Source organism: Primulina tabacum, chromosome 9, assembly GCF_025594145.1.
Source record: "Primulina tabacum isolate GXHZ01 chromosome 9, ASM2559414v2, whole genome shotgun sequence".
NCBI classification, from domain to species: domain Eukaryota; kingdom Viridiplantae; phylum Streptophyta; class Magnoliopsida; order Lamiales; family Gesneriaceae; genus Primulina; species Primulina tabacum.
In genome coordinates, this window is record NC_134558.1 from 34,838,924 (window position 1) to 34,853,829 (window position 14,906).

The 14,906-nt window shown below is 33.1% G+C and overlaps 1 protein-coding gene across 1 annotated transcript; it reads left to right on the top strand.

Moving 5' to 3' along the window:
- The first annotated feature begins 3,878 nt into the window (after positions 1-3,878).
- Positions 3,879-14,719, top strand: LOC142555494 (carotenoid 9,10(9',10')-cleavage dioxygenase-like). Its single transcript, XM_075666384.1, has 12 exons — positions 3,879-4,023; positions 4,612-4,731; positions 4,829-4,934; positions 11,260-11,723; positions 12,185-12,263; positions 12,391-12,472; positions 12,694-12,756; positions 12,856-12,994; positions 13,237-13,561; positions 13,635-13,699; positions 13,774-13,941; positions 14,459-14,719. Exons 1-12 carry the CDS (start codon positions 3,907-3,909, stop codon positions 14,573-14,575), a joined length of 1,845 nt encoding a protein of 614 aa, XP_075522499.1. The 5' UTR covers positions 3,879-3,906; the 3' UTR covers positions 14,576-14,719.
- Positions 14,720-14,906: the final 187 nt, after the last annotated feature.

Sequence of the window (14,906 nt, forward strand, 5' to 3'; positions counted from 1 at the left end):
CAACGAAAGAAATAGTTCGTTTTAAATAATAAAAAATTGGTTTCGCACTAAATTAAAACATGAAAATAATTATGAATATTCTAAATTACTCAATTTAATTTATTTGATAAAAATGAAAACATGAATTACGAATCGACGTGAATTTCACACCTCGTATGACAGTGTTCTGATTCAAAGATGGGTGATTTTAGATGACTCTGACTTTCAGTTAAATCAATTAAATGAAATGACATCTCTTGCGATTCTTCAATAAATACAGCATATTTGTGAGTTCAGGATCGTATAGAATATGTCATCCTGGTTTATATGTTATTATGTTAGTCCGAGTTCGAGTTAATATCGAAATATGGTGATTTTGAATTATTTCGTCGTGAAAAAACTCTTAGAAAAATTTATATCCATATCGATTCTTCAATTTTTTTCATAATACGTATTGATACCCCCGGATCGAGGATGGACCCAGCCTACTCTCGGTAGCCCAGATAGTGGCCAGCGTTCAGGAACTCCTGACAGGCCATCTACGAGAGAAAGCCCTGGCAGAAAGTCCTTTCTCTACTATAAATATCAGGTTTCGTTCATTGTTTATTCATTTATATATTCACATTCTCTCAGCACACACAATAATACTCTTTCAGTTTTCTTTTCTCTGACTTGAGCTTCGAAGGGCGCCGGAACAACCTTCCGGCCCCCTTCTAACGTTCTTGTTTGTACTTCCAGATCTCGAAGGTCCGATCCGAGCTCTCCAAGCGAAGATCCGACCTCCCAACTATCATCCCAGATTTTAGCAAGATCACGTATTATCTAGTCTAGTTATATAAATGGGTCGTGCATATTTATGCATTAGCTTTCTCGTCCAAGCAGTTGTGACAATTCTGATTAGTTGAACAGCAACACAAAAACAATTGGAGAAAAGAACAGGGATAATCAACGGGGAGACTTCGTTGGATATGATGTGTTTCATCTTACAACCAATTCTCATATGGGTCAGTAGGTCGAGAAATTACTAACTCGATCTATCTATTTTATTTGGTGAGACGATATTAGTTCACGTATCTGATTAATTAATAATTGTATATAAATATGCTATCTAATAAATGATCTGCCAAATTATAGGTTTTCAAATTGCCAGATTAATTGATATAGGGTAATGGTCCCTGTACTCATATATAGAACATACAATTTTTTTAATATATATAAAATACAATCACTGAAAAACGCTACATCTAGAGACACTTTTACAAAATTTGCTAAATTAGAAACGATTTTGTAAAAACATCGCTACTTTAGCGACGGTTTATCAAACAGCCTCGTAACATGGTAATGTATTTCAAATAAAATATTTATATATCCAAGAAAATAATATTGAATTAAAAAAAATATCATATTTTTGTATATTAATATAATCTATATGGATCAGTTTATTTTTATCCAAAACTTGAATCAAACTAATTTTTCGATTCGGTGAATATTAAATCAATCTATCCATGATCGATTGATTTGGTTTTAGAGTTCGATTCTGTTTGGTTCAATTTCTAAACACTCTTAAGTGTTGGCGTCTTCATCTAATAATTGATGGAAAACCATTGTATTTTGTTTGAACATCGTGATGAAGATATATATTTTTTTTGAAAAAGAAAAGAAACAAATGTTTCGAATGTGATTTATTGTATTTTTTTTAAACATAGTGTTCAGTGCATTTAATTTTTAAATATTTGTGCAGACAAAACATGTTTGAACAAAATGTGATACAATTTAGAGTACAACAGATGATTTCGTCATGCCCCAAGTGTCATTGCTATATATGATATCCTCCTTTGTCTTATCTACTAGTTGTACAAATAAAGAATGCATGTATCCGAGCAGTAACATGCATGTGTAGTAGTAATAACTGGAATGGGTATACTACAAAGGTGATCGAACAAATTAATGCTCAATATTGCTGCTACGTATCAGAAAGAATATGTAGCATGTTAAGTTAACAAGTCGAGGAACACCATTTCTATCATATTTTATGGCAAAAAAAAAAAAGGCATCAAGGTTACAACCATAGCGCTCACGACAATAAGAGTGATGTAGTCAAATAAACATGTTACATGAATTAGGAAGATCCATGTACTTGTTGGATAGTCGAGTACGGATGTGCAGATGATGTTCCTACGACCCTCAGAGAAAATGTAATGGATCATCACACATGTCACTAACAAAATGTTAGAGACGCATAGATTAACCCAACGAAAACTTTCCGATACTCAAGTCGATGCTACCCCAAGAGAGAACAAATAAGAAGAGCATGAATAGGCAAATGATAAAATTGGTTTATTTATTGGCTTTTGGGTTGGAGTGCTTTACGGGCTTGGCCGTGGTTAATGGACTTTAATCTTGAATTGGACATGTCTATAATGGATATGATTAGTAATTAAATTTAGAGAAAATAAATTTTTTAGTCTCGTAACTTTACTATTTTTTTGTGTTTCAGTCCACTAAATTTTCAATTTTTGTTTCTGTACATTATTTCAATTATTTTGTGGCTTCATTTGATCGACTCGTGACTTCTGCTGAGGCTGAATAATATGGGGCCAAAGCAGTGGTGGAGCCACAGGCAATGACACCCGGGGCTCGTGTCCAATTTTTTAAATATATTTAACTTTATATTATTATGATTTTAGTTTGCTGGATCAATTTAAAATATTAAAAGATTGTATAATTTAAAATTTTAATTAACTTGAGTATAGTCATGTTCTTAGCTCCGCTACTTGACCAAAGAAATTGAGGATCAATAGGTCTTGGTCAAAAGCTAAAAGAAATGATAATCTATGAAAAATTGTGAAATGTAACGTAAATGCAATAAAAGTCCTCAGTTTTTCATTCGCATCATATTTGTTTTCAGCTAAAATTGTCCACTCAGGAACCTAACAGATCAAAATAATTGTAAATTAAAAGATAATGCACGAGTCATCACAAATTAACATGTTTATCAAGGGCCAGTAATTTTGTCAGTGGCTAGTAGTTTGAGGATGCATGTCGTGACATAGCTTATATATGCAAATGTGTGTGATAAAACAAGTAATAAAAATCAAACAGCATGCAAATTCATACAAAATTAACTAGAAAATACAAGTATATATGCATGCATGCTTGTATACATGAATGTTGTACGTATATACTTTACAAATTGGTGCACTGCTTGCTAATATATATGTTCGGCATTACGACACCCACGAAATAGGACAAAAAATTAGCAAAAAAACAAAGACAGTCATAAGACCCAACTTAGTGAAATGAAAAATAATCTTGGTTTTCAATATATAATTTGTTCCGTGAGATAATTTTTTTAAAATATATTTTCTTTATTGATAAGATTATATGAAATATTTAATTAAGGATTTTGTCTTTCTAGATATATGCTATTTATGATAAGAATTTTATAATAAGTTATCATTGTTTAAAAAATTATTTATATTTGTGCACAATTAATTCTGAGTATTTTGGTTTAAGTTATTTATTTGCGTGTTATATTATTTCGCTGGTGTCACAACATCTGAGACAACATTAAAATCTGATACACAAAACTTTTTATACACATTATGTTAAACATAATATACCCCAAACCAACACAGAAGAGTGTTAAATTACTATTTTCCGTATTGGGTTTTCTACCACACGCAGTGGCGGCCAAGCTAAAAAGAAAAACATTGATATTCAGGAAATTGACATCAATATGGTGGAAAAAACGTTTTTTTCCATTGGATGTTCTACAGCATTCAGAGGACGACAAGATGACAAGCTAAAACAGACCCACCAAATATATTTACTTTTTATTTATTTTTACAATATATTATTATATATATGCCATCAATCCTCACAGTTCATTCACCTTTAATTTCTATCCACAAAAGAAAAAAAGAAATGAATGCTTCAAACTCCTCCGTGATTCAAGTGAGTTGCTCCTTGCAAAGGCCTCCGCTTTCTCCAAAATATGCTGTCCATTCCGAAGCTTCATTCGCATCACCTCTCAGTTTGAAGGTAAACTAACAATGCCATATTTAATATTGTCACCGAGAGATCAATCCCACGCACTGCACTTAGAATCTAATTTTTTTAAAATTTATTTTGTTGACTACTGAAGTTTGGACCTGTGTTTCGGGAATAAATTAAGGGAAAATTACATATACTACTTCTGCGAAAGCGAAATTCCTTGTTTGCTGAGCTGATAATCCTATGTGATTCCAAATATGTAGCACAAGCATCATAAATCATAATTTAATGATTTAATCAAATAAATTATCTCAATGGCGAAATTTCCCCTACTTAAATAAATTTTGTCACCACATTTTAAGAGTATTTTAGACATTTTTTCTTAATAAAAAATGGATATTTGCAACTATCAGCTTGTGTAATACAAAACATAGAGGGAATGATGTGATCTGGAATCACAATGTGGTTTATCAGCTCAAAAACATTTCATAAGGGTAATCAACGAACACGAAATTTCACAAGGATAATACATAGAATTTCCACATAAATTAATTATGATTGGATTTATACATTGATTTAGCTGATATGTAAATTTGCAATCTTGAACTCACAATCTTGAAAGAGTTTGCTCAACAGAACCGGTTCCCCATTATCCATAATCTTGGACGAACTGTCAAGGAAGCTTCACTGAAGTTGTTGGACGCATTTGTTGATTTAACTTTCGAGTTTGTTGATCAGCCATTACTCCCATCTCAGGTGCTTTATGGATCATGCAAATTAATTCAAGAAATAAGAAAATATACACGTAAGAAATACAAATTGTTTTAAGTAAACACATTTTTTCTCTGGCCAGAGTAATTTTGCTCCGGTGGAAGAGATCGGAGCCGCTGTCGAAGTGATCGGCGCAGTTTCCGGGACGATCCCGGATGATTTTACTGAGGGTGTTTATATCAGAAACGGTAATTATAAATTATTCATCCCGGGATTGGATTTAGACTGCTGCCTTTCTCAATTTAGGACGCATAAATAATCACTACCTTTTTTTGTCCATTTTCAACGTTTGGAAAATTCTCCACACTTCTGATGAAAGGGATGTTGAAGAATTTCGAAAATAATATAAAGGATTTTGATTGACTCCAAGACACGTTTTGTAAACGCTATCTTTTAAGAGATGACTTTGAACTTCCACTTAGTGTAAACAACTCAAGGTTTAGTTAAGGTACTATGGTGAACGAGTCTTGAACCAAGGACCCTTATAAAACCAACCGGAGTCATCACACATACTATTATTCATTCAAAATATTTGTCTTATTTTGTTCCAACGCATTACTGGCCATGTGTAATATCCCGATTTCGTGAGTGCTCTAGAGATGGTCTATAAGATCTCATAGAAAACGGCCTGATTTCCACACTCATATAGGTAAATTCCTTAAAAGTGAATTTATTAAGGAACTAAATCCAGCCTCTTACATGCAGAATTTCCACATTAGAGATTTTGAGAAAAGGGTTTAAATGAATACTCTAATGTCTCTTCTAAGTTATTCTTTAACTTGTTAGTACCCTTTGAACTTTGTTTGTATTTCAAAACATAACTTGGATTCCTGTTAAGTAACTATAATCACATAGACCTTAACCCCATTCCTTTGATGTTTTTGTTATCAAATCTCTAGCGAGTTCTTTCGTCAAAGGATCTGCTAAATTGTTTTCCGACTCTATATAGTCAATTGTAATTACTCCTTGCTTGAGTAAACTACGTATAGACTGATGTCTAAGACTGAGATGTCGTTGCTTACCATTATAAGTCTTGTTTGCTGCCTTATGCAAAGTAGCTTTGCTGTCACAATAAATCATCACAGCTGGAGATGGCTTGTCCCAAATGAGAACATCTATCAATAGATTTCTCAACCAGTCAGCCTCTTTGCTTGCATCAGCTAAAGCAATAAATTCTGCCAACATGGTTGAATCTGATATACATGATTGTTTCTTAGAACACCATGATATAGCCGCACCTCCCAATGTAAAAATCCAACCAGTAGTAGATTTTGAATTTGATTCAATGTTATTCCAACTTGCATCACTATAACCTTCAAATACAGTTGGATATCCTTGATAATGCAATCCGTAGTTAATAGTTCCATTCAGATATTTAAGAATTCTTGAAATTGCATTCCAATGTTCTTTACCTGGATTACTAGTAAAACGACATAACAAACCAACTGCATATGCTATATCCGGTCTTGTGCAATGCATGGCATACATAAGACTTCCAATCACACTGGCATATTGCATTTGATCATAACATCGACCAGTATTCTTCATCAACTTAATACTAGGATCTATAGGGGTAGACACTGTATTATGTTCTAAATGACCATATCTTTTAAGGATTTCTTTGATATAGTGAGATTGAGACAATAATACATTTCCATCTTTTCTCATTAGCTTGATTCCTAAAATCACATTAGCTTCTCCCAAATCCTTCATATCAAAATTAGATCCTAGAAATTGTTTCGTTTCATTTACACATTCCATATTAGAACCAAATATGAGCTTATCATCAACGTATAAGCAAACCAAAATACACATGTTATTCGTATATTTTGAATAAATACATTTATCTGCTTCATTAACCTTGAAACCATTAGATAACATTACTACATTGAACTTTTCATGCCACTGCATGGGTGTTTGTTTTAGTCCATACAACGACTTTACTAATTTATAGACTTTCTTTTCTTGCCCAGGTAAAACAAAACTGTCCGGTTGCTCCATATATATCTCTTCTTCTAAATCACCATTTAGGAAAGCCGTTTTTACGTCCATTTGATGAACAACTAATTTGTGAATTGAAGCAAGAGATAATAACACACGGATAGATGATATCCTTGCCACGGGAGCATATGTGTCAAAGTAGTCTATACCATGGCGTTGTTTGAATCCTTTAGCTACTAATCTAGCTTTGTATTTATTTATAGAGCCGTCTGCATTAAGTTTTCGTTTGAAAATCCATTTGCATCCAATTTGTTTGGAACCACGAGGTAGATCAACCAATTTCCATGTTTGATTTATCATAATGGATCTCATTTCATCATTAACTGCTTCTTTCCAAAAAACAGCATCTCTTGAAGTCATAGCTTCTGAAAAGGTTATAGGCTCACTATCATCATTCTGAGAAAACTTAGTTTGGTGTGTAATGTTATTTACATCACCTTCCACTAAGTATGTTACAAAATCAGAACCAAATGATTTTTCTTTCCTTTGCCTTTTAATTTTTCTAACAACAGTACTATCCAAGGATTCTTCATGAGCTCTCTAGGATAAGTTATGAGTAGGGTAATTTTCAATTTGAGGTAAAGATGAAGACTTGTATAAATGTTCAAAAAATTCAGCATCTACGGATTCAAATATGTCATTTGATTCTAGTTTCAGAAATTTATATACAGTACTATTTCTTGAGAATCCAATAAAGACACATTTATAGGTTTTATTTTCTAACTTAGTAATCTCAGGGTTTGGTTTTCTCACATATGCAAGACATCCCCATACCTTGAGACGACTGAGATTTGGTTTTCGATTGAACCATGATTCATATGGAGTCTTGCTAATTCTTTTCATAGGAATTATGTTTAAAATATAGCATGCACTTAGAAGTGCCTCACCCCACCAATAATCAGGTAATCTGGAACTGATCAACATGCAATTTACCATTTCAATTAAAGTCCTATTTTTTCTTTCAGCAACACCATTCGATTCGGGCGAATATGGTGGTGTGAACTCGTGAATTATACCATTTCTTTCACAAAATTTTGCAAGCTCGGTAACTTGATATTCACCTCCTCTATCGGAACGTAGGACTTTAATTTTACGATTCAATTGATTCTCAACTTCTGCTTTATATATTAGAAATTTGCTCAGAACTTCATCTTTGCTTTTAAGTAAATAAACATAAGCATATTTCGAATAATCATCTATAAAGGTGACGAAATACTTATTTCCACCATGAGATACTTTACTATGTAAATCAGACACATCAGAATGTATAAGTCCTAGTAATTCTGTTATTCTTAATGAAACAGATTTATGTGGTTTGCAAGTGATTTTTCCTTGAACACAAATATCACACTTTTGAATATTATCCATTTTGCACTTCGATATTATTCCTAAGTTATGCATGTTCTTAACAGATTTATAATTTACATGTCCTAATCTAGCATGCCACAAAGATAAAGAATCAACAATATAAGCAGAATTATCTTTTATTATATTCATCTTAAACATGCCATTACAAGAGTAGCCCTTTCCTACAAACACGTTATTCTTGGATATTACAAGGCTGTCAGACTCAATGACCAACTTAAATCCTCCTTTGTTAAGACGATCTCCAGAAATCAGATTCTTTGTCATTTCGGGCACATGATACACTTCATTCAATGTCAGTGGTTTGCCTGATGTGAACTTCAGAAGTACTGTTCCAATTCCAGTAACTTTGGCACGAACATTGTTGCCCATTTTCACCTCTCTCCCATCAGTGCATTCTTTGTAAGTTTTGAAAATTGACATATCATAACTTACATGAACAGTGGCCCCGATGTCCAACCACCATCCTTCTTCAAAACCAATTGAGTTGGCTTCCTCTACTACAGCGGTGAAATTTGAATCATCATTTCCAGTAGTCATATTAATATGTTTTCCTTTGAAGTTATCATCCTTGATGCGCTTCCTGCAATCTTTGGTAAAATGACCAGGTTTCTGACAATAGTAACAATTGTCTTTCTGTTTTTTCTTAGGAGGAAATCCATTGGACATCGGATTCTTCCTCTTTTTCTAGTTTTTATGGTTCGTGGATGTTTCTCCTTGAACTATATTAGCTTTTTCAGCCTCCTGATCAAAATTCTCTCGCTTACGAGAGTCCTCCTCAATACGCAGATGACGCATGAGGGATTCCAAAGTATGTTTACTTTCGTCATGTTTCAGTTTCTTTTTATAACCATTCCAGGAATAAGGCAATTTTGTAATTATGGCTCCAACTTGAAAAGGCTCAGGCAGAGTAATCTCAGCATTCTTAAGATTGCTAACAATTAACTGTAACTCATGAACTTGATCAATAACAGGTTTACTTTCAGACATATATCTTGAAATCGAAATAGTTACCTATCAGGAACTTCTGATTACTTGTCTCTTCGATATGATATTTGTTTTCCAGTGCCAACCACAACTCCTTCGCTGTTTCAATTGTTCTGTGCGCGCTGTAAACAGAGTCTGATAATGCATTCAGTATATGGCCTCGGCACAAAAAATCATCATCTTTCCGCTTCTGCCTCTGTTCTTGTAGTTCTTCTTTGCGTCTTGCATCATCTTCTGGAGCGTCGTTTGGAATTGGAGCAAGATCATCACTTAGGATGTATGACAGTTTGATTGCTGTCAGGAAGAACAGAACCTTTTCTTGCCAACGCATGAAATTATGACCATTGAAGCGGTTGAGACGAACTAGATCCCGATTCATCACTTGAATGGACTGTGCCACGGAATCATTCAGAGTTAAATCCTTGAATGAAGACATATCTTAAAACTGTTGAAGAATTTCGAAAATAAGAGGATTTTGATTGACTCCAAGGCACGTTTTGTAAACGCTATCTTTTAAGAGATGTTTCTCGATCTCTTTCAGGATACAATGGAGAAAACAAGTTAAATTCAAGACACTTTTGAATCTGATGATGCACTTCTATTGATAGATAACGTGGAGACGATTCTGAACGGACATGACTCTTAGCTAAACAACACTTCTTTTCTGAATTGACACATGCATCCGTTCATGAACCAAAGCGTCCACTCACGAATAGTCATGAGGTTTCTGAAGATTCTGGAAATATGAAAATAAATTTCTGAAAATATTTTAACAAGGGACAGATAAGGGCACACACGTGAAAAAATATTTCGTGTTTTCTGTAGTTGGTTAAAAGGTGACAACTATTCCATCACGCAATAATACTAATGATTTTATTAAAAAAATATCTTTATTAAAAAGTTAAGAACTCAACGAGGACAGAGTTGTAAATAATAGAAATCTTCAAACGATCACATTCTACGACTTGATTATTTTATCTGGGAATATTTCTCTCTATCTCTCCGCTCTTTCGCGTAGCATATGATCCTCATTTATAGTCATGATTTTCCCTATAATTGTTTCTTTGACTAGATACCTACAAATCATGGTAATATAGATTTTATAAGGAAATTAATATTTTTAAGCATATCAAATCACAACTGAAGTTAATCTCTATAAAAAACTAGAAAGACAAAAAAATTAATCAAATATTTAACAAAATCTTATCAATAAAGAAAATATAATTTAAACAATAAATTATATTTTGGAACCCAAGAATTAATTTTCCTTTCAGGTCGTCATCCATGAAAAATATTAATTTTTATGTCAAAACTATTAATTTTTATTGTAAATATGGACATGATTTACATGTCTCACGAATAAAGATCAGCAAAACAGTTTTGTACGAAACTAATCGTTGACGAGACAATGTCAAAATCCATATTAATTAGTAAAATTCAATTCATTGAACAAATTATTTTTTTTATTTTTGAAGTGGTTCATTTAATAATTAATAATTAGTAATTAGAAAGTGACCCGACCAGTGGACACATTTTTCATGTGTCCCAGAAAAATGTTAAAATATCTAACAAAGTAAGTAAAATAATCATCTTAGAGCTCATCCATTCTAAAAAAAATTTATCGACCGTGATACAATATTTTAATAAAATAATCATAGGCAGTAAGAATATCACGTTTATTAGAAATTTTTTGCCTTATATAAAATTGGGGAAATTGTTTAAATAACCTCGGTCAACTATTTTTTTAAGGAAATGACCTCCTCAAGTGTATTTGAAATATACTTGATGAGGTCATTTTCTTAAAAAAACAGTTGACCGAGGTTAAAAAATAAAATACCCCTATAAAATTACTCTAGCTACTGAAAATTGCAATAATTATCATGTAATTTAATCTTGTCTGTTTTGTATTTGTTTTACTATAAGTAGTCAAAGTTAAAGATTGGTCTTAGTACAATAAGTATGTCTTTTTTTCTTTTTTTCTCTGACGTTGAACTCGGAAATTGCTAAGACAACATTATATTTTTCTCTCGTCTATGTCTATTGTAACGTCGTTCTTTCGATAAAGAAAACTAAAATCTAAAAAAAATATCAACTTATTAAGAATAAAAGTCAAAGCAAGTCAACTTATATTACTATTTTTAATCTATGACATGCATGCAGGTTCAAACCCTATTCATGGAGGACTAAAATCCACATCCTCCATTTTCGGGAAATCAAGTAATATATGGGTAGAAGGAGAAGGGATGGTCCATGCTTTATACTTCAAAAAACAAAGGGATGGCACCTGGCTTACCATATATAACAACAAATACATCGAGACAGACTCGTTAAGATTAGAAAGACAGAACCAGCAGCAGAAGCAGAAGCCTGCGTTTCTCCCATCCGTCGAAGGGGATTCGACCGCTGTGTTGGCTTGTTTCCTTCTGAACTCGATTAGGTTTGGCTCCGGTGTCAGGAACTTCAGCAACACTAATGTTTTCGAGCACGCTGGGAAGTACTATTCCATCACCGAAACTGATTTATTCGGGCCTCTAGAAATTGATATTAACACGTTGCAAACGTTGGGGACTTGGGACGTTGTTAGAGATGATGCTTGGAATACAACCTTCACAAGTCATCCAAAGGTATGTTTTGACTCTTTTCGAACATTATATATTTGAGCCAATTTCAAATCCAAATTAATTTAATTTAATCTAATCAAGCTCACGAGCATAATGAGTCTTAACTTGAACAAGCAATATTAATTTATGATATATAGCTCCATAATTAAGTTTGAACCAAACAAGACAAATTGTCGTTCTAGCTGAACTCGGGCTCAAATTACTTTATTTTTTAAGTTTTGAGCTTGAACTCAAATAAGAACCTTGAAAAAAAAATGTCTTGAAAATTAATGGATTCCCGCGAAGGCATATTTATAAGATCAGACAATTATTGTGACAAATTCATTTTGATAGCCAGCTATAGAGTATATATAAATTCATTTTCAAGTTCGAGCTCGTAGATTCGAACCACTTTGAATATACGTGAGACGACTAAAAGATTCAAATAATTAGATATTTTGATGTAAAATAAAACTTGGTGACAGAGAGCCCCAGGGACACGGGAGCTTGTGACGTTCGGGATTGATGCCGAGGAACCTTATTTTAAACTAGGTGTAATCACGGGTATATATGATTTATCTTCTTCTTTTTTAAAAAAAATTCTTTTTTGACTCCTTCTTTACATATATTCGAATTCATTATTAATTGAAATTGAACTAACAGATAATTTTTTAATTAAAAAACATTTCAGCTGATGGGAAAAAGCTCAATCATAAAGTTGATCTCAAATTTCAAAGGTGCACACTAATCCATGACATTGGGGTTACTCAGAGGTAATATTGTGTATACATCTATTTCTATCAAATCTTGGACTCTTAGTAAGATAATAGTGAACTTGAATAATAATTTTTTCAAGTTTTATATTTGATCGTCTAAAATTGAATTTCCGGATCCACGTTTTATATTTCAAGAAATTGATTCGTGGAGATCACAAAAATAATAATATTACGAGGTTGATTATATTTGTACATCGTTCATCTATTTTTTTTCCCAGGTACAATGTCATTTTGGATTTTCCCACGATTATAGACTTAAACCGACTCTTTATCGGAGGATCGTAAGTGATCTTGATTTATATTTATACATAGTTCAGATTTTAATTAATTAAATGAATCACATGAACCTAATTTTTCGGGAATGCATTTAAATTATGTAGGATCATAAAATTCGAAAAAGATAAATTTGCAAGGATTGGAGTAATGCCTCGTTACGGGGACGCCGATTCGGTTCGTTGGTTTGAGGTGGAACCATGTTCTATGTTTCACATCATCAACTGTTACGAGGAAGGTGACGAGGTATTTTTATATAATTATGTAGATTTTATGTTTTTCATGTATTTACCATCTATCTTTTGTTTTTCGATATTTATATAAGAAATTGGGGAAAAAAAGAAAAAAGAATTGAAAGATTTCCTGCATGGTTAAATATCGCTACACAAAATAATTCAATTCGCATGGTTAATAAATATGCATCGCGTGAGTGGAACCGTGCGTGCTATCAAATAGAAGACACGGATTGATTGAGTTTGAAAAAACAGGTGATTGTGATGGGATGCAGAGCTCAGGATTCTATAATTCCAGGCCCCGATTTGGGCATGGACAAATCCGACTGGTTTTCCAGGGGATTTAGGCTCGAAAATTCCACTGAGAAAAAAGACGACGGAAAAGAAGAGGAATTTGGATTTCTCGTCGGTCGGCCTTATGAATGGAGATTGAACACCAAGACAGGAGAAGTAAAACAAAGATATCTCGTTGAGCCTCAGTTCTCCATGGATTTTCCATTTATCAACGACAAATTTACAGGGATCAACAATAAATACGGGTACACACAATTTGTCCATTCGACTGCTAGCGCTGCTTCAGGTACACAAGTTTCTAAAGTATGTAATATTTTAATTTTTTTTTTTTCAAAAAAATAACATGATTTTTGTTGCAGCAATTGCCAAGTATGGAGGGCTGGCCAAATTGTCTTTTGAAGAGAAAAATCTCGGGCCTTTTGAGGTAAATTATATCGGTCTTTTTAGATGGTTTGATTTCTCCAGTTCCTGGATTTTTTAAATAAGTTTTCCAAGTAGGCCAAGCAAAAAGGAGAAGAATATATAAAGGCGGAGTACCACATGTTTCCAGAAAACACCTTCTGCAGTGGATCCGCCTTCATATCCAAACTGGGCGCGGGCGCAGTTGAAGAAGACGATGGCTGGCTAATCACTTTTGTGCATAACGAAGACACCGATATATCTGAGGTGCATGACTACATAATAATTTTTAAAGAAAAAATGTCAAATCAAATCCTATAAGTTAGTCATGTTTTTTTTTTTAAAAAAATCGTTTAATTTCCTAAACTTGTTAATCGAGTCATAGTTATGTAACTTTGTTTTTCGTTGGTTTATGCTCTTATTTCGTCGGAATGTTGATATATCGGTATCACCTAAATTTATCAGTTAGAGGAAGACTTAAGCGAGAAACATGACAATTTTGATGATTAAATATATAATTTTTCCAATTTTTAAAATATAGATCGAATTCGACATGTAGATTCCTTCTCTTTTTATGTTTTATAGACAGCTTAGATAAGTATTAGTCGGCTGTTTCGGTTTCTGTGTAAAACTGATACATTTATTTAGTTTTTAATTTTATGTATAATTAGGTTGGTCCATTTAATAAAATATAATCTTATTTTCTTTGATTTTAAACGTTAATCGGTCTTGTATCTATGTTGCGAATTTTTAAATTAATATTTTTTTTCAATTTAATTTTCAGGTGTACATTATCGATGCAAAGAATTTCACAAGTGTGCCAGTTGCAAAAATTACATTGCCTTGCAGGGTGCCATATGGATTTCATGGAGCTTTCCTACCAGCAATTCAGCCCGTCTGAAAAACAAATTAGCACCACACATGAAAATTTTAATTATCGTGCATACAAATTCTCTGAATTCTCTTTTTTGTCAATGCATAAACTATAATGTAAGAGGAGCTCGTAAATTACTCTGGTGATAATTGAACATGCATGTTTCGGTTACGATGAAAATCACCACCGCTGTTGTCCTGTATACATTAGATAAACCATTGAACTAACACAATAACATGCAATCATACTAGTAAGGTAATCTGGACTAAGCAAACATTATGCGACAGACTCGTTAGAGAAAGTGTCGATAGAGATATACCCGGATTTATAGTCAAAATATGTGGCAAGCATTTTGGAT